The sequence below is a fragment of the Sturnira hondurensis genome, unplaced genomic scaffold (genome assembly GCF_014824575.4).
Source record: "Sturnira hondurensis isolate 20B ecotype Veracruz unplaced genomic scaffold, ASM1482457v3 Scaffold0008860, whole genome shotgun sequence".
Lineage (NCBI taxonomy): Eukaryota > Metazoa > Chordata > Mammalia > Chiroptera > Phyllostomidae > Sturnira > Sturnira hondurensis.
Genome location: NW_028081491.1, coordinates 1,201,406 through 1,225,091, shown reverse-complemented (window position 1 = coordinate 1,225,091; position 23,686 = coordinate 1,201,406). Strand labels below are relative to the sequence as shown.

The 23,686-nt window shown below is 36.0% G+C and overlaps 1 protein-coding gene across 5 annotated transcripts in view; it reads left to right on the top strand.

Annotated features, from left to right (window-relative positions):
- ERCC6L2 (ERCC excision repair 6 like 2) overlaps nt 1–23,686 on the top strand; it is a 154,115-nt gene that overhangs the window by 57,042 nt on the left and 73,387 nt on the right. For all 5 annotated transcript variants that reach the window (XM_037056201.1, XM_037056202.1, XM_037056204.1 and 2 more), the window contains 5 exons: nt 1,190–1,303; nt 1,576–1,695; nt 10,959–11,030; nt 11,574–11,719; nt 18,524–18,619. In XM_037056201.1, the coding sequence (XP_036912096.1) occupies nt 1,190–1,303; nt 1,576–1,695; nt 10,959–11,030; nt 11,574–11,719; nt 18,524–18,619 (548 nt within the window). The remainder of the gene's footprint in view (nt 1–1,189; nt 1,304–1,575; nt 1,696–10,958; nt 11,031–11,573; nt 11,720–18,523; nt 18,620–23,686) is intronic.

Below are 23,686 nucleotides of genomic sequence, written 5' to 3'. Positions count from 1 at the left end.
ATTGTAAGTAGCAGATAAAATAAGTCTTCCACAGAGAGCTCTTTATTTTAGAAGCCATAAGTTAATGAAAAGAGTTTTTAAAAACATTTTATAATGTCAAATAGTAATCATGGCAAAATACAAGATTCAAATATATTTTTAAAAAACAACTTTTTTGACTCCGGCCAGCATGGCTCAGTTGGTTGGAGCATCACCCAGTAGCTGAGGGACTGAGGATTCCATTCCTGGCTGGGGCGTGTACCTGTGTTGCAGGTTCGATTCACAACCCATCGGGGCATGTGTGAGAAGCAACCAACCAACGCCTCTTTCTCACATCAATGTTCCTCTTTCTCCCTTTCTTTCTCCCCTCCTTACTCTCTAAAAGCAGTGAAAAAAATGTTTTCTGATAAGGATAAAAAAAAAATCAAGCAAACTAGTTTTTGAAAGTAGCTTCAATTTGATATCCTCCTTTTCAGCTTTTCCTGGGAAGTACCCTACTTTTATCTTGAAATTTCATTTTACTTTCAGGAAGTCTCATTATCCACTAAATAATAAACTTACTCTTTCATCACAAGTTTAATATATTATTCTGATATGAGATATAGTGTTATTTTAATAAAAACTGTGTACAATTTAGAAAGCATTTTATTTTCATTCAGAATCAAATATGTTTTGCTTTCTATCTGTATTTCCCTTTTTCACCTCTATTTTATTATCAAGTTACCTGTCACATAACTTTATACAAAGAGGGACCCTACATAAATATTTATCTAGATTGACATTTTTTCTCACTCTCATTTATTTTGCTGTTTTTAATGACTTCAGTTTGTTTTTTGTGATAGCCCAGATTCATAGGAACCCTTGTAATATAAGTGAGAAGAGAGAGAAAAGGGGTCCGTACAACACTGCCCCCGTTTGCCATATAGTTTCGTTACCAGGAACCTCTTATGCTGCATTTCTGTGTTTGGTTAGGAGGGTGAATACTTTTGAAATGAGGACATTCTCCCCTCTTTGGTTATGGTTCACCAAAATTATGATGCGATTCGTGGATATTTGGTATAAAAAGTTGACCGTCATTTTCTCAGAATGTATTGTACCAATAGTGACCCATTAAAAAAACATTGCAAGTGATATATTTTGTGATGTAAGTAGTTACATAGTCATGTTAGTCCTTTGCTTGTTTTTATTTTCTGTATTTCTCTACTTACAGACTAATTCACATGGTGAAACAGTGAAAACCCTGTACTTCAGTTACCTTGCGGTCCTTCAGAAGGTAGCTAACCACGTCTCACTGCTGCAGGCTGCTAGCACCTCCAAACAGCAGGTTTGGGTTGTCCTTTAAAATGTCTTTGTGGTAATATCTGGTATAAGTATTTATACTTGATATGAAATTACCTAGCCAAATATCTTTCAGTTTTTTTGTATGAAATTCTGACTTGTTCATTTTTTAATTTACATGTGAGAGAAGTATATGCACTTAAGTTTTTAATCAAAATGAGAATATTTAAACTTATGTTAAAATAACTTTTTTATAATTTTGCATTCAATTTATACATGATTAAATGTATTAAGTTAATATTTCCTCTTCCTTTAAAGGAAACACTCATCAAAAGGATATGTGATCAAGTATTTTCCAGATTCCCAGATTTTGTGCAGAAAAGCAAAGATGCAGCCTTTGAAACACTTTCTGATCCAAAATATAGTGGAAAAATGAAGGCAAGTGTTCTTCTTTCAGTTTGCATACATATAAGAATGATATACAAAATATTTATCAAATGGTATGACAGAACACCAGCTAATCATAACAGAGGCTCAATTGTTCAAGAGAGGTGGTAGCCAAGGACAAATGGTCTAGTTGTATCTGTACTCACTAGATCACTGTGAATCTGCATCTGGTGGAGTCTCAGTTAGAAGTAGTTATACCAGATATATTTCAAACTTTCCTACAGTATTAGATTCATATCCTCCTAAAAAGTTATGATGTTGCCACATGTGTAATATTTGTCTTCTAGTTTTTAAGGAGGTAATGTACCAGATATATAAATGCGAATGCCAAGAGGATGAGGATAGGTAGGAGCTCAGAATCAGAGAAAGAAACTTCCTGAAGAGTTCTCTAAGTTCTCTATTAGATCTCTAAGAGTTTTCAAGGCCTCTATGTCTAGACTAAACTTTCTGTCTCTTGTTTTTACTTGCCAACCTAGATCACAAGATTGTTATATCTCATTTATGCAGGGGAGCATTTGCTTTATACTGGGACACCGACCTGTTGGTGCACTCTTGGTGATGAATTGAGGGAGGGTTCTGAAAAGCGATGCCAGGTTCTCCAGCCATGACCCCTGCCCCTGGGCATTGCCTGTCAGAGCTGCATACAATACTGACAGTTCTAGCCTCCTTGTAGCAGAATTCATTTGTTTAATCCCTTAATAACTATTGACAATCTTTATTTATGGAATCAAAGATTTTTACAGAGCAATTTCCAACTTAATAGTTTAATGAACAAAAAGCAAGTTATTTCTTTTGGCAAAAAAAGGAAGTAATTCAAAGTAGGTTTTCTTTGAAATTCTGGAAATATTTTTAGCAGTTAATCTACATAAACTCAGCATAGTTTAGTTTGCCTGGATCTCTAAATCCTGGTATAAAATGTAAGCTAGGGAGATTACCCTAAAACCTTGTGAGTGATTTTTTTTTAATGGAGATACAATTGGCATGTAACATTGTATTAGTTTAGATATACAACATAATGATTTGATACATGCAAATATTTTGAAATAATTACCACAGTAATTCTAATTAACATCCATCACCTTACATAGTTACAATGTTTTTTTCTCGTGAGAAAAACTTTTAAGATCTACTCCCTTTTAAGTATACAATATGGTCTTGCTAACTATAGCCACCATGCTGTACAATACATCCCCAGGATTTACTTATCGTATGGGAGCTTGTACTGTTTGACTACCTTTACCTATTTCTCCTGTCCTCTACCCCTTGCCTCTGGCAAACACTAATCTGTACTCTGTAACTGATGAGTTTGATATTTTGTTTTCTTGTTTCAAAATTCCATATATCAGTGAGATCATGTCAGTATTTGTCTCTGATTTATTTCACTTCACATAATTCTCTCAATGTCTATTCATGTTGTAGCAAATAGGATTTCCTTTTTTTTTAAGGGAAGGGAGGGAGAAAGAGAGGGAGAAAAACATCAACGTGAGAGAGAAACATTAGCCTGTTACCTGTCACAGATGTCTGACTGGGGACCAAACCCATAGCCCAGGCTTGTGCCCTGACCAAGAATTGAAGTGGCAACCTTTCACTTTGTGGGATGATGCCCACAAATGGACTATCTTTCCATTTATTTGTGCCTTCTTCAGTTCCTTGCATTGTTACCGAACAAAGGGGTCTGAGGAGGGGGCAATACTTGGCCCACCGAGGGATGCCAAAAACTACTACAGAAAACAGGGGCCCCTCCCAAGGACGATACACTAATATCTACAAGGCTCTTCTGTCCGCCGCCAATTGGAAAGACATCTCTCAATGCCAGAGATTTGTGAAAAGGAAACAAAATGTTTATTTAATGCTATTCAGGCCTAATGCCTTCCTTAAAATATTAAAGTCTTTAAGGGTATACACCTACACACACACACACAGCGCTCCCTTCTCCCACTGTCCCAACTCCGGGTACCGTAAATCAGGAAAAGAGCACACGTCCGTTTTCAGGCCGCTGGCACGTGAGCTGTGTCGCCTGCCTGTCCAGGCAGGATCTCCAATTAATCCAAAGTCATGCGGCACCTTCCACTGGCAAGAGTTCTTTGTACCAAGTTCTAGTCAAAGTCTCTCCTGCTTTCCAGGCTACTCAGCCAAAGGGAGCACGCCAAAGCCGTGTGGGCCTCTTCTACCAAAGCCGCGTCTTTCTTCTTCACCTGGCCGCAGGGATCTCCATTCTGGCAAAGTTGCGTGGTTTTCTCTTCCACCTGGCCAAGAGGGGGTCTGCACTCTGCTGAAACTGCATGGCTCTCCCTCCTAATGGCTACAGGGGTCTACATCTTTCTAAATAGCGTGGCTCTCCCCCTCATCTGGCCAAGAGGGGGTCCTCACTCTGCTAAAGCCACATGGCTCTCTCGCAGGCACTCTCTCCGAGAAGCAGCCCCAGTTCCAGCCTGGTTCACCGCAGCTCACTTCTCCCTGGCCCAAAACTTGGCCACAGCTATTTAACATATCTATGAAACCAGTTAAAGGTTATAGATATGTTAAATGGCCATTCCAGAGGTTAGCTGCAAAACTGTTGCTATGCAAAACAGCTCTCAATGGCCCTGCTCCATTCTTCCCTTCCCCCAACTGACACCTTGGGGGGGGGGGGTGAGGACATCTTAATATTTCCTCCAGTATTCCTGTACACTTTGAGTTCTGGACACCATTCCAAATCTTTTCTGGGCACCCCCTTGGCTGCACCCTGTATCAGCATCAGTGTCTTAACAGTTTTTAGTTTACAGGTCTTTCATCTCCATGGTTATATTTATTCCTAGGTATTTTATTTTTTATGTAGTTGTAAGTAGGATTGTTTTCTTAATTTCTCTTTCTGATAGTTGTAATTAGTGTATAGAAATGCATCTGATTTTTCCATATTGATTTTGTATCCTGCAACTACAGGGCGGGCAAAGATGAGTTTACAGTTGTGAGTATTCAAAACACAGAGTTCATTCTTGTATTATTATTTATCAGTTATTGTATTATTTTCCATACAAACAACTGTAACCCAATTTTGTCCCACCCTGTATACTGAATTTGTATATTAGTTCAAATAGTTTTGGGGGGTGGGGTTTGGTGGAGTCTTCAGAGCAATTTTACTTCTTTTTCCTGATTTGGTTTTTGGTGGCCTTTAATTTAATTTATTTGTTTATTTGCCTAATTGCTATGGCTAAGACTTCCAGTATTGTGTTGAATAAAAGTGACAAGAATAGGCATTCTTATCTTTTCTTGTTCCTGATCATAGACGACGAGCTTTCAGTTTTCACCATTAAGCATGTTAGCTGTGATATTGTCATATATGGGCTTTATTATGTTGAGGTATGTTTTCTTTATACCCATTTTGTTGAGAGTTATGTATTTTTTAAATAAATAGGTTTGTACTAGTGAGAATATTCTATAATTTATTTTTACAACATATATTTTAAATCTAATTGTATTTCCTAACAATAGTAAATCTATTTTTGTCATCTATTTTATTGACTTTTATTTAATTATTTTTAAGTAAAAAATATAAAAAGCCCCATTAATGTAGAACTGAGCACTCATAACTTTTTTTTAATCTTCACCCAAGAGGATATGTTTATTGACTTAGAGCGAGAGAAAGGTGGGTGAGAGAGAAAAGAGAGGAACTGATACAAGAGAGAAACACCAATGGGCTGCCTTCCATATGCACCCCAGCCGGGGATTGAACCCACAACCTAGGAATGTGCCCTAACTGAGAATCAAACCCACATCCTTTGGTGCATGGATGATGTTCCAACCAACTGAACCACCCACCCAGAGCTCATTATCTCATAATTTAAGCCAATAAAATATTTCCAAATATCATGGTCTCATTTGAAAACTACATTATCTGTTGCTATTTACTTGAATTTTATTCATTTTGACTCCTCACAAAAAAGTTAGCATTCTTGAAATTAAATGAAATTTTATAACTGCACTGTGTATTCTTATATATCCATTAAATATATAATTTAAAACATACTGTTAATTTGTTATATATTTAGTAAAATAGTGTCTGATTAAGATAATTATTGCATTTAAATTTTATTAAGATTTTTAGAAGGGTAAAAAGCAAGCATAAATTGTTGCTTGAGGCTAAGTGTCTCTATATGTGAAGGAAGCATGTAATTTACTTGTTTTATGAGAAAGCACCAATGAACCAGAGACTGATAATAATAAGCAAGGATTATATTTTTCAGGCTATGTTTCATCATTTGATTAGCAACATCATGTGGTGATTTAGTGATTGAAAACCTACAGGCTTATTGTGGAATTACTGTCTGAGTGGTTAAGAGCTCCAAGTTCCGTGTACTTCTTTAATCTGGGTGATATAAGATCCTGGTTCTATTTCTCTTATTATAGGTTAGCCTGCAGCTACAATTTATTTGTGCACATAATGTCCACTGTACCCTTCATAGCCTCAAAGCTACACTCGGGAACTCCAGCTCTTTCTCTTAAGTGTCAAGATCTTTGTTGACCTCAACTATTCAAAGGGATGGTGAGAAGTTGCACTTATTTCCCTAAGGAGAATACTCTTTTTTCTTTTCCTTGGGAAATGCCAGAAAGCCACTCACTGTGGGGGGTGGAAAAAAAGACTAGGACGCCCAGTTTAGTGCTGCTGGAATCATACAGGGGTCATTTTAATCTCTGTGCCTCACTAATCTGAATCAAGTTAGATCTCAGAGTCCTCAGTTGTGAACAACCCAAATTTAAGATTCTTTTTTAGGGGAAGTTTCTGGGTATGTGAAGGATAAGTGAGTGATAAAACATTGGGTCTGTATTGTTAAGACCCCAACCTATAGTGACTACACTGTCATTTTTGAAATTTCTAATAAAGGATGTTAGTTTACAGTTATTTATTTTGTTAATGAGTCTGCAGTATTTTTTAACAAGCCTAATAAATGCCTTAAATCCAAAAGCATTTGATTTTCTTTTTACTTGTAAGATATTCAAGAATACCTGAAAATGCAGTAAGTATATTATCCCAAACAATCAGAGATTTCTGTGAAGTATATACTTCTTTTTTTTAGAGAGATTTTTTTTATTGTTATTCAAGTACAGTTGTCTCCATTTTCCCTCCACCATTATTCCCACCCCACCCATGGCCACTTCTCACCCTTGATCCTACCCGCTTTGGCTTTGTCCGTGGGTCCTTCATACATGTTCCTTGATGACCCTTCCCCCTTTCCACCCCATAATTCCCCTCCCAACTCTGGTTACTGTTAGTTTGTTCTTAATTTCAATGTCTCTGGTTATATTTTGCTTGCTTGTTTCTTTTTTGATCAAGTTCAATTTATAGGTGAGATCATATGGTATTTGTCTTTCACTTCTTGGCTTATTTCACTTAGCATAAGGCTCTCCAGATCTATCCATGCTGTTGTGAAGGATTAGGAGCTCCTTCTTTCTTTCTGCTGCATAGTATTTCATTGTGTAAATGTACCATAGTTTTTTGATCCATCCATTTACTGATGGGCACTTAGGTTGCTTCCAGCACTTGACTATTGTAAATTGAGCTGCTCTGAACATTAAGGTGCATAGGTTCTTTTGTATTGGTGTTTCAAGGCTCTTAGAGTATAATCTCAGCAGTGGAATTGCTGGGTCAAAAGTTAGTTCCTTTTTTAGTTTTTTTAGGAAATTCCATACTGTTTTCCACAGTAGCTGTACCAATCTGCATTCCTACCAACAGTGTACTAGGGTCCCCTTTTCTCCACAACCTCACCATCACTTGTTGTTTGTTGCTTTGTGTATGATGGCCATTCTCAACAATGTGAAGTGGTATCCCATAGTGGTTTTAATTTGTATCTCTCTGATGGCTAGTGATGCTGAGGATTCTTTCATATGTCTCTGGGCCCTCTGTGTATCCTTCTTGGAGAAGTATATGTTCAGGTCCTTGGCCCATTTTTTAATTGGGTTACTTGTCTTCTTAGAGTGGAGTCATGTGAGTTCTGTATATATTTTGAAGATCAAACCTTTGTTTGAGGTATCATTGGCAAATATATTTTCCTGTATGGTTGGTTCTTTTTTCATTTTAATGCTGTTTTCTTAGCTATGCAGAGCTTTTTATTTTGATGAAGTCCCATTTGTTCATTCTTTCTGTTATGTCCTTTGCTCTAGGGGACATATCAGTGAAAGTTTTGATCTGTGACATATGTGAGATTTTCCTGTCTGTGTTCTCCTCTGGGACTGTTATGGTATTGTGACTCATATTTAAGTCTTTTATCCATCTAGAGTTTATGTGTGTGGTGTAAGTTGCTGGTCGAGTTTCTTTTCTTTTTTTTTTTTTTTGTATATAGCTATCAGGATCTCCCAGTACCATTTGTTGAAGAGGCTACTTTCACTCCATTTTATGCTTCTGCTTCCTTTGTTGAATATTAATTGACCATAGAGACTTGAGTTTATCTCCAGGCTCTCTTATTTTGTTCCATTGATCTATATGTCTGTTCTTAGGCCAGTACCAGACTATTTTGATTATAGTGGCCTTGTAATATAGTTTGATGTCAGGTGTTGTGATCCCTCCTACTTTGTTCTTCTTTCTCACAATTGCTTTGATTCTTTGGGGTCATTTATGGTTCTATATAAATTTTTGAAATGTTTTTTCTATATCTGTGAAATGTGTCATTGGTATTTTAAGAGGGATTGCATTGAATCTATAAATTGCTCTGGGTAGAGTGGACATTTATATGATGTTAATTCTTCCTGTCCCTGAACGTGATGCATGCTTTCGTTTGTTTGTGCATTCCTTAATTTCTTTCTTCATTATTGGGTAGTTTTCTGAGTATAGGTCTTTTACCTCCTTGGTTAGGTGTATTCTTAGGCACTTTATTTTTCTTGTTGCTCTATCAAATGGGTTTTTTTCCCTGATTTTTAATTCTGGTATTTCATAGTTGGTGTACAAAAATGTGTTCAATTTCTGAATATTGACTTTGTATCCTGCTGTTTTGCCAAAATCACTTATTAGGTCAAGTAGTTTTGGTGGAGTCTGTAGGGTTTTCTGTGCACACTATCATGTCATCTGTGAACAATGACAGTTTTGCTTCCTCCTTTCCAGTTTAGATGGCTTTTATTTCTTCTTCTTGTCTGATCACCATGGGTAGGACTTCCCAGTATTGTGTCGAATAGGAGTGGTGAAAGCAGGCACCCTAGTCTTGTTCCTGATCTTGGCAGGAAAGCTTTTAGTTTTTCTCTATTGAGTATGATGTTGGCTGAAGATCTGTTATATATGGCCTTTATTATGTTGAGGAATGTTCCCTCTACTCTCACTTTGCTGAGTGTTTTTATCATAAATTGGTACTGTACCTTATCAAATGCTTTTTCCAGGTCTGTTGATATGATCCTGTGATTTTTGTCTTTCCTTTTGTTTATGTGATATATTATATTTATTGATTTACAAATATTGTACCACTCTTGCATCCCTGACATGAATCCCACTTGATCATGGTTGTGATTTTTTAAACAAAGTATCAACAAAGTTAATGTGGCATTGAACAATGCCCTACATCAAACAGACTTAACTGGTATATAGAACCTTTCATCCCAAAGAAGCAAAATTCACATTCTTTTCAAATGCACATGGGACATTTGCAAAGATAGACCACCTGATAGGACACAAAACAAGCCTCACCAAATTCAAGAAAATAGAAATCATGTCAAGCATTTTCTTGGACCACAAGGGCTTAAACTAGAAGCCAACCTCAGGGAAAAAACTCAAAGACACTCAAATTCATGGAGATTGAATAGCATGTTATTGAACAATGAATTGGTTAATAATGAAATCAAGGAAGAAATAAAAAATTTCTGGAAACAAATGAAATGAACACAAAACTTATGGAACACAGTGAAGACAGTCTTGAGCAGGAAGTTCATAGTGACACAGGCCTACCTAAAAAGGATAGAAATATTTCAAGTAAACAACCAAATCCTACATCTATAAGAATGGAAGGGACACCAACAAACCAAGCCCAAAGCAAGTAGAAGGAAGGAAATAACTAAGATCAAGGCAGAATGAAATATATAGAGACTGAAAGAACAATTCAAATGATCAATAAATCTAGGAACTGGTTCTTTGTATAAGTAAACAAAATCAACAAACAGATTCATCAAGAAAAAAAAATGAGAGGGCCAAAATAAATAAAATCAGAAAGGAAAGACGACAGATTACAACTGATACCACAGAAATACAAAGGATTGTAAGAAATTACTAGAAACAACTGTATGCCAAGAAATTTGAAAACTTGGATAAAATGGACAAATTTATAGAAAAATATAATCTTCCAAAACTGAGTAAAGAAGAAACATGAAGCCTGAACAGACCAATAACAGCTGATGAAATCGAAACAGTAATCAGAAATCTCCTAGCACACAAAAGCCCAGGACTGGATGGTTTCACAGGAGAATTTTACAAAACATTTAAGGAAAAGCTAACCCTTGTCCTTCTCAGACTATTATAAAAAACCCAAGAAGAGGGAAAACTCCCAAACTTTTTTTTTTTTGAAGCCAGCATCATCCTAATCCCAAAACCAGTGAAGGATATAAGAAAGAAAGAAAATTACAGGCCACTATCGCTGATGAACATAGATGCTAAAATTGTCAACAAAATACCAGGAAACCACATTCAGTAATACAGTAAAAAAAATTGCCTATTTTTAAAACAATAGTATTACTATTACACACAGGCTTTGGATTATTTGTTGCTTCTCTAAAAAGCACCATATGTAGAGGCAAGTTATTGGTATTTTGAGGTCAAAATCAAATGTGGAAGTCAGGGTTTACTGTAAAATAGAGAAACCAAGAGGAGAAAATGAGAAGAGGAACATATCTGACTGAAAATTTTAAGGAAATAAATATCAAGAGAAAATTTAAATACTTCCTAAAGGAATGCTATACTCTAATTCAGTTTCTGAATATTTTATAGGTATAAAAAAGTGTATTTTGGAAATTAAATTGATGTATGTATCTCATAATCTGAAATTTTTTTTATTAAAATGAGATGAAATGAAATAAAATTCTTTAGGGACTTTACCTCATTATTCACAATATGATAATGAATAACTTTTCATGTAATACCTAATACTTTATTTCTCTAAGTTGTCAACAATGAAGGGAATTAGGAAAGCTGACTGAGGTTATGTTCAATAAAAATACTTCTTAATAAATTCTAAAGTGATGTTTATATGTACAAAGTGTACCCTTAGTTGGAAGTGGTTCACTGATGCCCTGTGCTTCATTTCCAGGTCCTTCAGCAGCTTTTAAATCATTGCAGGAAAAATAGAGATAAAGTTCTTCTTTTTTCCTTCTCCACTAAGGTGAGTTCTTGATCAGCCCGGCCTTAACAAGGAGAAAGCCTCAAATACATAATGGCATCCAGCCATAGGTTCTGTCTTTTACATTCCGTAGGAATGGTAGTGAGGTAGCTAAGGGACTTTTAAATCTCAGGGTTACTGTCAAATAGCAAACTCAAAGATGGATTTTTAATTTTCTGTTGATGTTTTTTGTTGAAAATTAAAATGTTCTTTAAAATATTTAAGACATTTTAAAATATAGGAAATAGCATAAATAAATGAAATATATTTACATAAAGCATTTGGCCAATACTTTTCTTATTACTTGGTTTTAGTTTTAAAAATTAAAGATTGATATTTTTTTCCAAAGAACAGTTGCTGAAGGTTAAGGTCAGTGTTAGGATAACAACATATTTGAGTCAGAAATCAGAAATATATCTCTTGCTCTTATAATTATAAGAAACAAATTGTGAGCAATTATTAATACTTCATGAGTTTTATCCCTGTGATGGGGTAAAGCTTATTAAACCGCGAATTCACCTCTGCCCGTCTGTGCCTTTCCTCCAGTTGCTCGATGTGCTGCAGCAATACTGCATGGCGTCTGGGCTTGATTACCGACGGCTTGATGGAAGCACGAAATCAGAGGAAAGAATCAAGATCGTGAAAGAGTTCAATAGTACACAAGATGTTAACATTTGCCTTGTCTCCACAATGTAAGACAGTAAAATTTGATAGCTAGATTTTTATCTAATTGCTTTTAAGATTTAGGGTAATTTTTAAACTATTAATGAGTTTTCGATGGTGATGGTTATATTGCTTTGTTTTATTTGACTTAAGGGAAAACAGCAAAGGTGCTATTAATTGTAATTGAAAAAAACAGTTTCTTGAAGTTTACTTAATCTTTTCTCTCAATTCCCTTGTCATCACTAAATTCACCTTTATATGTCCATGTTTACAAAGATAATGATCAAAAAAATAGTTTTTTAAGGAATTTTCTGTAGAGTGTTCTGACTCATGTCTGTGGTCACAACAAGACTGAATTAAATAATTGAGTTATTAATCAGCCTGGCTGGTGTAGCTCAGTGGATTGCGCGTGGGCTGCAAGCTAAAGGATGACTGGTTCAATTCCCAGTCAGGGCACATGCCTGGGTTACGGGCCAGATCCCCAGTGAGGAATGCCGGAGAGGCAACCACACATTGATGTTTCTCTCCCCATTTTCTCTTTCCTTCTCTTCTCTCTAAAATAAATAAATTTAAAAAATTTTTTAAAAAAACCTTCCATGAGAGAAACTTGCATGCCCATGGAACCAAATACATAAATAAATAAATAAATAATTGAGTTATTAATCAAATAACAGAGAATCATTGGTAGCCTTGGTTTGCAAACTGATCAAGGAACCCTAGAAAGGTCACAGGGGCCTGAGGGCCAGGCATTTCCCTGCTTTGTCTCCACTTAATCTCAATCAGAGCAGCTCCACATTTATAGGTTTTATTAAAGTTAAATCAGTTCTAACACCCGTTTATAAGTCTCTAATTAAAACCTTTTAAAGAATATACACACTTTAGATGAGAAGTTACTAGTCAATATAAAAACCTAAGTAAAATTAATGTTTTGGGAGCTAACAAATCCGTAACTATCAACACCTAATGTAGTATTTTATATATTTGCTCCCACTGTCTTTTAAAAAGAATTTCAAGTAATTTTAAAAATAAAAGTATTTATTGTACGATGCAAAAAGTAGAAATAAGTAAAAAATTATTTAATGAGGAAGAAAATTATATGTATGATGAGTGAGCTACCAATACTTACTATTGAGCACTAAAATTATTCTTGAATTCTTGCAGTAAGGCAAAAGGAGAGAAACTCTGGATTTCCAGTTTCCTGTGAATTAATTCAAGTTATAATTTGTCACTTGAGTCTTTACATACAGAACATTAAATGTCAGTTAGTTTTTATAAAATAAACATAAGTATTCTTAAGTTTATCAAATAAATGCCTTCAACAGTTCAAGTAGTGTAGAACTTATGATAAGCAATTATTTCTCGATTAACTCCCCCCAGTCTAATTTGATGAATTCTGCCAAGCTCATAATTATTTCTTTAACTGTATTAGAAATTGCTATTTAATCCATCCATTGGATTTTTAATTTTTATTTAATTTTATTTTTGAAAGAGTTAAAATTGTTTATCTAGTTATTTATTTATTATTTTATTGAAAACTTATAGTTTATTTTTTATTATTTTAATATTTTTAATTGTTGTTCAAATACAGTTTTCTGCCTTTCCCCCACTCCTCCCTCCCACCCCAGCCCTCCCCACCTTTCTTCCCATTTCCACCCCCCTTGTTGTTGTCCATATGTCCTTTATAATTGCTCCTGTAAACCCTTCACCCTTTTCCTCCATTATCTCCTCCCCTCTCCTCTCTAGTCAGTGTTCTAATTTCAATGTCTTTGGTTATATTTTGCTTGCTTGTTCATTTTGTTGATTAGGTTCCAGTTCAAGTTATTTATCAAAAGATATAATTCATTTTCTATTGCACACAACTTTACATCAATATACTTCAGATTTGTCAGGGAATATTTAGGTGTCCCTAATTGTTCCAATCCCATGAATCATAGTTTGAAAGGCTGTTGAGAAAAATAATTTAGTATCTCTCATAACCTAATTCCAGAAAACTATATCTTAACAGCCTCAGATATATGAGTGATGCAGACCCTGGCTGGCAGGGTCTGTGTTCTGTGGCTGCGGCCAACAAATTCACGTGGACTGCAGAAGTCCTGTGGAGAAAAAGGGACAAAAAGAGAGGGCCACGACCCTCACCTGGACAGGCTTTTGTTGTTTTTCTGGGCACATTACATGGAGGATGGTCCTTATTTACTATGCACAGATTCGCTTTAGGTGGTTACCTTTTACAGAAAACACAGGATGTTGCTAATTATATCACAGAAGAAGGATATTTGCAAATGGAAAGGGAAAAGTGGTTGAACTGGTTACATTCGTCCTTGGAAGGTTTAGCATAGATTTTAGGAAGTTAAAGATATGCAGTAAACATTTTCTGCCTCAGTGCAGAGTGAGGGAGTTGTAGCAAAAGCAAGCCTCATAGCTGCCTAGGTACAATGCAGGCCTGCTTCCCCATGGGAGAACCTATCTCTGGCCGTGGGTCCTATGTGTGGGACCTCACTTCCCAATGGCTCTTCCAAGGGGCAGCTGGGCTACATTCCCAAGTCATGTGGAATGGTTCCCTATATATGAGGGCATTTTTTTATGTTTCAAAAGAGATTCTAAACCACTCTTCAAATAAGTCATTAGAATCGTGTATGTATCTATCGTCAAAACCTGCTTCTGATTCTTTAGTTTGTTATGTTATCTGACTAGTCTCACACCCATTTGTTCACTTCAGTTGTCTTCATTGACACTTAATTGATGTAGGATAAGAAAAATAACATGCTTTTTTCTTTTTCTTTTTGCCTCTGAGGAGCACAAAGAGCAATAAATGCCTATTGGAGTTATGTGTAAAGTTTCATGAGTATTTAAAGAATAGGTATATCAAGAAAGACCATAACAGGATAGTTATGTTTAAACCTGACCCGTTATAGATGAAGTTTCATTAGAAGGAAAAGCAGGTTTACGTAAAGGGCATTTTAGACAAAGATAACAGCTTAGGTACAAAAGTGACCAGAGAATTTAAGTGGTTAGAGCTTAGGATACTAAAGCTCTATGGGTATATGACTAAATATGAGGAATCATTAGTTAATTTAACAAAAACCATATTGAGCATTCTGTGACAAGTCCTGGAGAAGAAAAGGTGTAAAAGGTTCAGATCCCGCTCTTTTAAAGTTTGTAACGAAAAATAAAATGAGGATGGAGGGACTAGTTAAGATATGTTAGAAGGGTGGTTTCAGAATAGTATGGTAAGTGCTGGGAGAAGGAAGCACAAAGGAGAAAGAACTAGTTCATCCTGCCTTAGCAATGCTGAAGGGCAGCCCAAGTCAGCCAGGCAAAGAAGGGCCAAGAAAATTGTAAGTGGTGTATGAAGGCAACTTTAAGTATATTGGTAGTTGCATCAGATAAAGTCATTATATAAGAATTGAGTTGGTCTCTGATGGATAAGGATAAAGGGATTTAAAACAGAAGACTGCCATACTTGTTTCTTATATTCTGTGCTTAAAATAATTTTATATAGGATGAGAATGAATTTAAGGTCTGAGGTAAGGGAAGAAAGTTAAGAAATCAATGAAATAATATCAGGACTTACAGGTTCGATATAGTAAGGCCTTGAAATAGGGCAGGGGAAATAGGAATGGAGAAGGTACTAGAGAAAAAATTTTGAGCTAAATTTGATAGGATTTGCTATTGGATAGTTTTTAGTTTTTGCAGGTTTTTTCCCCCTTTAAGTCTGTCAGTGACAAATTGTCTTAGTTTTTCTTAATTTAAGGATGTCATGATTTTCCCTCCATTCCTGAAGGATATTTTTGCTAGATATAGAATTCTGGATTGACAGTTCTTTCAGCACTAGAAAAATGTTGTACTTCCTTCTGGCCTCCATGATTTCTGATAAGAAATCTGCTGCCATTTGAATTTGTTTTCTGTAAAAGTAATGTATTGTTACTCTCTTAACGCTTTCAAAAGTTTTTTCTTTGTGTTTTGTTTTCAGAGGTTTAATTATGATGCATCTTGGCATGGGTTTCTTTGGATTTATCTGTTTTGGAGTTCTTACAACTTCTTGAATGTGTAGGTTTATGGCTTTTCCCAAATTTGGGAAGATTTTAGTTATATGTGTTCAAATACATTTTCAGCCTCTCTTTTTTCTCCTTCTAGTAATAGAGAGATTAGCTCTTCTGTTACTGTCCCTCAGATCTCTAAGACTATATTAATTTTTTTCAGTATATTTTCTTCCTGTTCTTTAGATTGGGTAAATAATATTGACTTTTCTCATGTTTATACATTCTGTTCTCTGTCATTTCCATTGTACTATCTAGTTCATTCGGCAAGTTTTATAATTCAGTTATTTTTCAGTTCTAAAATTTCATTTGTTTTTTAATATCCTCTCTTTCTATTTTCTTTATATCCTGAGACTTTCTATTTTTAGTTTGTTTCAAGCATATTTGTAATTTCTTATCAAAGCATTTTTATTACAACTGCCTTAAAATTCTTATCAGATAATTCCAACATCTGATTAATTGTTGTCATCTGTTGATTGCCTTTTCTCATTCAAGTTGAGATTTTTCTGGATCTTGGTCTGACTAGTATTTTTTTTCAACATAACTGAAAAGAGGAAGAAAAGCTTTAAGCATCTGTTTATATATGCATTGGCTCCTCTTACATGTCTCAGGGCCAAACTCACCTGTCCAAATTAAAGAGATAAAGAAGAGAGGAGTATTATGAATGCCTTAATTTTGGTCAGGGACATGAGGTTAAAGTAGCCAGATAAGACCAGGTTCTTTAACAAAATTGGTTTGGGAAAAAATTCTCATATGAAAAAAAGTGATAAGGTATGGTTTCAAAATAGATATCCATATCCAACACAGCATTTTCTTTTGAAGACTAAACTTTTTTTCTTCTTACAAAATTAATTTGTTTTTTTTAATGTTGTTCAAGTACACTTGTCTCCATTTCCGCCCCCATCACTCTCACCCATCCCAGCCATACCCAACTCTCACCCTCAATCCTACCCACCTTTGGCTTTGTCCAGGTGTTCTTTATGCATGTTCCTGACAACTCTTTCCTCTTTTTCCCCCACTGACCCCTTCCACCTCCCCTCTAATTACTGTCAGTTTGTTCTTAATTTTAATGTCTCTGGTTATATTTTGCTTCCTTTTTTTCTTTTGTTGGTTAGGTTTGACTTATAGGTGAGATCATATGGTATTTGTCTTTCACTGCCTGGCTTATTTCACTTAGCATAATGGCCTCCAGATTCATCCATGCTGTCATGAAGGGTAGGAGCTCTTTCTTTCCTTCTTTCTTTCTTTCTTTCTTTCTTTCTTTCTTTCTTTCTTTCTTTCTTTCCTTCCTTCCTTCCTTCCTTCCTTCTTTCTTTCTTTTCTTTTCTTTTCTTTTCTTTTCTTTTCTTTTCTTTCTTCTGCATAGTATTCCATCATATAAATGTACTAGTTTCTTGATCCATTAATTTACCCATGGGTACTTAGGTTACTTCCAGTACTTGCCTATTGAAAATTGTGCTGCTCTGAACATTGGGGTGCATAGGTTCTTTTGAATTGGTGTTTCAGGATTCTTAGGGTATAGCCCTAGCATTGAAATTGCCAGGTAGTAATTTTTTTATTGTATGCTGTACATTTTTTAGTATTATGTTATAAGACTTTATATCTTATTTAAATCTGTTCTAACCAGACACCCTGCCAGACACATAGGGATGGAAATCCATGTATTCTACTTGGCCTCTGTTGAATCCTGAGAGTGAGGTACTTTGTTACTACTTCTGGATGGCCTCTACTGGCATTACTGATGGGGACTTGGTTATCACTGGGAAGAAATGAAAGTCTTAGTTCCTCAATCAGTCTTTTCTGACACCACACAAGCAGGGGTTAAAAGTGTCTCATTACATTGAACCAAGATTGCAAGTTTAGTCTTTTCACTTAATCTTACTGACTAGATTAAGGGTAAGGCCACAAATCTTTTTCTGTGGTCTTTGCAGGAATAGGCTGGTTATTATCTAACATTTCTCTGTCTTAACAGGCTACATCTTTCCTTTCTTTGGCTCAAGAAAGGATTTACTTGGGGCTTTTTTGTCTGTGGCTATTGGCATTTCCAGTTCACTAGCTTCTGCAAAACCCAGTCTGGGATATATTGGGCAAGACAAAAAGGCCAGGAAACTCACTGCCATGTCATTGTTCATGTCTTGTAATTCCTAGCCAGTCTGTTTTCTCACTACCTTTTAGTGTCTTGTGTTTATTTTATATATAATACCCAGGATTTTCATTTAGTAGCACTTAGTGGCAGAATAAGAAGTGTATCTACTCCTGGCTTGATTTTTTAAAAATGTGCATATTACTTTATTTAGCCACAGTATACCATATTTTGCCATATAAAATGCATCCCCATGTATAAGGTGTGCCCACATTTTGGTGCATGGTTATACATAGGATTATTATGCCCATTATACCCATGGTATGAATCATTATACCCATGTATAATGTGCATTCTTATTTTTTCCTCAAAAATTTGAGCAAAAAGTGTGCATTATACATGGCAAAATATGGTACTAACAGTTTTTTTAAAATTACATTATAAAAGTTTTACAGAAATAGTATATGAGTGTAATCACAGTCTGCTTATATAATAAACTCTAATGGTCAGATTTTTTAGGGATAGTATGGAGTGATAGAAAAAGAATATTTCATAGCTATTTCATTTGTGACATATTTGTGTTTTAATCACCTTGCTTTTACTATGTGAGTGCAATATCATGTTGATTTGGTTATAGAAATATGGCACAATTGAGTTATAGGATAAAAGTTTTTGTTTTTACTGTTTTAATATGTTCTTTCTGTTTTCTCTAGGGCTGGTGGACTAGGCCTCAATTTTATTGGTGCCAATGTTGTTGTATTATTTGACCCTACTTGGAATCCAGCCAATGATCTTCAAGCCATTGACAGGTATAATACTGACAAAATGTAAAGTAACCTGCAAATACTTTTAATGTAAACATTTTTCTGAATTGGTTAGGTTATCATATGACTGTGATTAGAAGATTGGGAAAACCTTGTTTAAAAAAGCTGTTTAAGATAACCATGGAGTGCTGAATCCAAGAGGATTCTTTATTTCTGAGTCCAAGAGGAGAGGACTCTTTATTCATTTACCTAAATATAATAATAGCTATTATTTTATTCAAAAATAGCTATTTGAAAAATACCTATTTTTCATTCATATCAAAATCCCATTGATATCTCAGAGTTGATTTAAGGAGAAAAATAAGTCCACAATACTTTAGGAAAATAGGAAAGGTCACTGCTAGTGGATCAGAAGTATCAAGAAACTCCTGCAGTACAGAATGAAAACAGGATCTGTGTGATCAAGAAACCAGCAGAGTAAAGCCACAGTCAATGGTTGATTGAAAAGCACAGAGGAAGAAATTAATATTTTAGAACATAAAGAATGACTTAAACAGGAAAGAAAACATATATACATGCATCTTGGTGACATGTCTAAGTTCCATAGATGAAGAGAAGGGTTAAAAGATGCCAGAGTGAGAATGAGGGAGAGAAAATTATTTATAAAAACAAAGACAAAAAAACCAAGTTTATCACAAAGGGATTTGTGTTAATGTATATATGGTACATAAAGCAATTATGTGTGACATCAGTAACATACAAGCAGGGCCAAAGCTTTTTTTAAAAAGATTTTTTAATGCAACTGAAGTTAAGTTGATATCAGTTTCAAATAAATTGTTATAACTTTTGGATGTTATATGTAATCTTCAGGGTAACCACAAATATGTGTATAATGTACACAAAAGGAAATTAAAAAAAATTAATATATTGTCACCTAAAAATCAGGTAAACACAAAGGAAGGCATTAATGGATGAAATGAATGACCCAATAGCTATGAGTTATGGAGAGAATAAGAGATAATAAATAAAATGGCAAAAGTAGTTCCTTCCATATCATTAATTTCTTTAAATACAAATGGATTAAATTCCCCAATCAAGAAACATAGATTGGTATCCAACTACATGCTGTCGGTGAGACTTTGGTGGGTCTAAGGACACACATAGGTTGAAAGTGAAAGGATAAAAAAGAGATTTCATGCAAAGAGTAACCAGAAGGCAGGAGAGGTGGTTATACTAATATTAGACAAAATAGACTTTAAGCTGAAACCTGTTGCAAGAGGCAAATAATGATTTTATACAATGAGAAAAGATTTAGTTCACAAAGAAGCTGTAACAATCAAACAAAAATGTTCCAAATATGTAAAACAAACATTGACAGTATTAAAAGTAGAAATAACTAGCTCCACAATAATGGTAGGAGAGTTCAATACTCCACTTTCAATAATGGATAGGACTTCCTGTCAGAAGATCAATAAGGAGAGGATTTTAACAACACAAACAAATTGGACCTCATAGACATATATCAAACTGGTCTCAAAACAATAGCATAATATACATTTTTCTCAAGTATCAATGTAACATTTTCCACAATAGACCCTATGGATCACTAAACAAGTCTTAATAAATTTAAAATGATTGCAATTATAAAATTTTTCCAGTTACAATAAAACGAAAATGAAATCCACGGTGGAAGAAACACTAGAAAATTCACAGGTATATTGAAATTAAACAACACACTCTTAAGTAACCAGTGGGTCAAAAAGAAATTGCAGGAGGAGGAAAATGGCGTCAGCGTAGGAGGGAGCAGATTCTACTTCCCCCTACACACGAGAAAAACGTAGCCGATCTTTAGAGGAACAGAGCAAACATCCAAGAATACTACAACATAAATGAAGATAGGAGACCAAAAATTGTAGCGGACACTGAAAAACCAGAGGATAAGGAGAGTGCTTCAGGACAATACGGTCCCAGGGACCAGCTCCAGGAACAGGTGGCTGTAGCCCCAGGCCTGGTGCCCACCAAAGGGTCTGCCACTGAGTCCTTGGGAGAGAGCCAGGTCAACTGCTCCCTCCCTCTCTGGCCAAACAAGGTTTGAGCAGCATCGGGAGAGACCTGGTTGCTTGAAGTCACAGAGAGGGGAATAAAGACAAAGAGGCAAACACAGGGGCTGTGATCACCAGCTTAGGAGAGTTGAGAGTTGCACAGTGATGAGCACTGACCCCAGTAGTCACCAGTCTGGCTGGAGAATTGGGCTGTTTGGAGTGGCAGGCTTGAGTAGGAAGAATTTCTCAGAAAGAAAAACTGTTTGGGGAGTTCTCCTGCAACAGCCACTCAGCCTACTCCAAAACCAGCGGCTCAGCGATCCCAACGTTGTTCAGAAAGTTGCGTTGAAGGCCCTGTGCACCCCCATAGCACTGGGAAAGGTTTGCTCCCGAACCCACGGAACCGAGGCAGCCTGGCCAAGCTTGCATGCCCGTATCCCAGCCCACACTGATAACCCCCGGGGAAACAGTGCTCTGAGGAAGACCTGGATCCCACAACCAAGGCACTGGGGAGAGGTGCCAGACTGTCTCTAGGGAGAGTGCAAGCAAGACTGGCTGAGTGCATATCTAGAAGAGAGAAAAGCCATACCAGTCACCCCTCACCCTGCTACAGCCAGCAAGACCAGAAAAACCAGTTTGGCCAGTTTGAAAGCAATAGGTTTTGTTTGTTTGTTTAGGTGATCTTTTATTTTTTTAATTTTTATTATTGTTTTACCTTTCAGTACCTTTTTCTTCTCTTTCCTTCTTTCTTGTTTTATTCCTTCTTCCTTTCCAATTTTATGTCTTCTTCCTCCCTACTCCTGCTTTTTTAAAATTTTTTCTTTCTAAGTACCCACAAGTGAGACAAAAAAACCTGGAACTGTGAAAAGACCAGAGTTGGACCCAAAGAGAGGGCATCCCAATGGTTGAGACAGTGAGACAAAACTCACTTTGCTATTACAGAGAACCTGCAAGTTATTGCATATTTGTATTATCATTATTTTTTCATTATTCTTACATGTTTTATTTTAATAGTATTTTTGTATTCCTCTTTTTTCTTTTTTTTTCCTCTTTTTTCTGTATAGTCTTCTTTTCTTGGCTGGTTATATTGTATCATTTGACAGGTTTCCTCTGTTCTATCTTTCACAGTGTATTGCTAATTTACTGTCTTTCATATCATTCGGGTTGCTTTAGCACACTACTCAAGGTCCTATACCCCCTATTCTTGTTATCCAAATCACATAGATTCTATGATATCATTGTTGCTCTAATATTATTGTAAATAATAGCTGTTTCATACCATTGTATATCCAAGATCTTAGCCCACTTCACAGTTTCCTGAACTCTGTTACTGTATTGGTTGCTTCTATTCTCTCAAACACTATACCTATTTACTATCCTTTACTATCACCTTACCTCAGAATCTGACCTCCCAAAACCTCACTGCTTTCTAGATCCAACTCACAATCCTTCCATCCCCAACAAGAGTCTTATCTTCTTTCCATCCTCTCTTAAAAGTTGCTAGTTGGGTGGAAGATCATGGTTAACACTATACATAGCCAAAGGATCTCCTATCTCTTCTGTACTGTCTGTTACTGTAAATATCATAGAATACTGTCTTGCTGTCTTAAACTATTTTGCCTTCCCCTCCAACTAATCACAAAAAAGAGTAGGTGGAAGCAATTAACACCAGGGTACCCACTAGAAGAGGAAACCAAACAACAAAGGAACCATTAACAGATAACAACAGAAGAAGGTGAAGGAAGGAGTGGAAATCACACAAACCTCAAACCAGGTCCTATCTGGAAATACAACTAAATAGTGGAGAAACTATCCAGTACAAACAACTGAACAAGAGCAAAAGAGAATCCTCAAAACCTTGTATACAAAGAAGAATGAGCTTCAACACAACCTGCCCTCACCAGCACAACAAAATACAAGAGGTGGTGGACAGAGTGACCCTTAGTTAACAAGCTGTTGGGAAGGACCCACCAAAGAAACACCTAACAACAATCAAAGCCCAAAGACAAATACAGAGCCAACTTAAACAACAGCCCAAGACCAGTGAGTTTGAGAGATCAAGGAGACTACACCACTGAATCTCACAGGTATTCTACCACAGAAGTTCACACCATAAACCCAGGGAGCCAGAACAGATCAATGTAAGAAGCTAAATCTAACAAGAAGAGTCTCACAAATAATGGGAAGACAAAGAAACAATCCCCAAATGAAAGGAAAGGAGGAAACCTCAGAAAGAATGCTAAATGAAATAGAGGTAATTCAACTATCAGATATTGAGTTCAAAGCAGTTTATCAGGAAGTTCAATGAGCTCACAATGAGCTACAAGAACTACAGTGAAACTACAGTGAACTCACTGCAAACTATATCAACATGAAAAAGGAAATAGGAACTATCAACAAGGGCCAAGAGGAAATGAAGAATACAATTTCTGAACTGAAGAACACAGTAGAGGAATCAAAAGCAGGATCAATGAAGTAGAAGACCAGATCAGTGAGCTGGAGGCCAAAGTAGAAAAAACACACCCAGAAAGAGCAAGAAAAGGAAAAGAGGCTCAGAAAGAATGAAGAGGGATTAAGAGAAATACAACACAATATGAAACATAATAATATCCAAATAATAGGGATGCAAGACAAAGAATAGAAAGGGATGGAAATTTTATTTGAAAAAGTAATAATGGAAAACTTCCCTAATTTGGTGAGAGAAAAAGTCACACAAATCTAGGAAACATAAGAGTCCCAATCGAGAGGAACCCAAAGAGGCCCACTTCAAGACACATCATAATTAAAATGGCGAAATTCCAAGACAAACAGAGAATCTTAAAGGCACCAAGGGAGAAACAGGAAGTAACATACAAGGGAGCCCCCATAAGGTTAGAAGCTGACTTCTCAATGGAAAGATTCCAAGCAAGAAGAGAATGGCAAGATATATTCCAAGTAATGAGAACAAGAGGCCTGCAACCAAGACTACTTTACCCAGCAAGGCTCTCAAGATAGAAAGCCAAAAAAGGAGATTCTGAGACAGAAGAAGTCTAAAAGAATCACCTTTACCAAACCAGCTCTGCAAGAGATG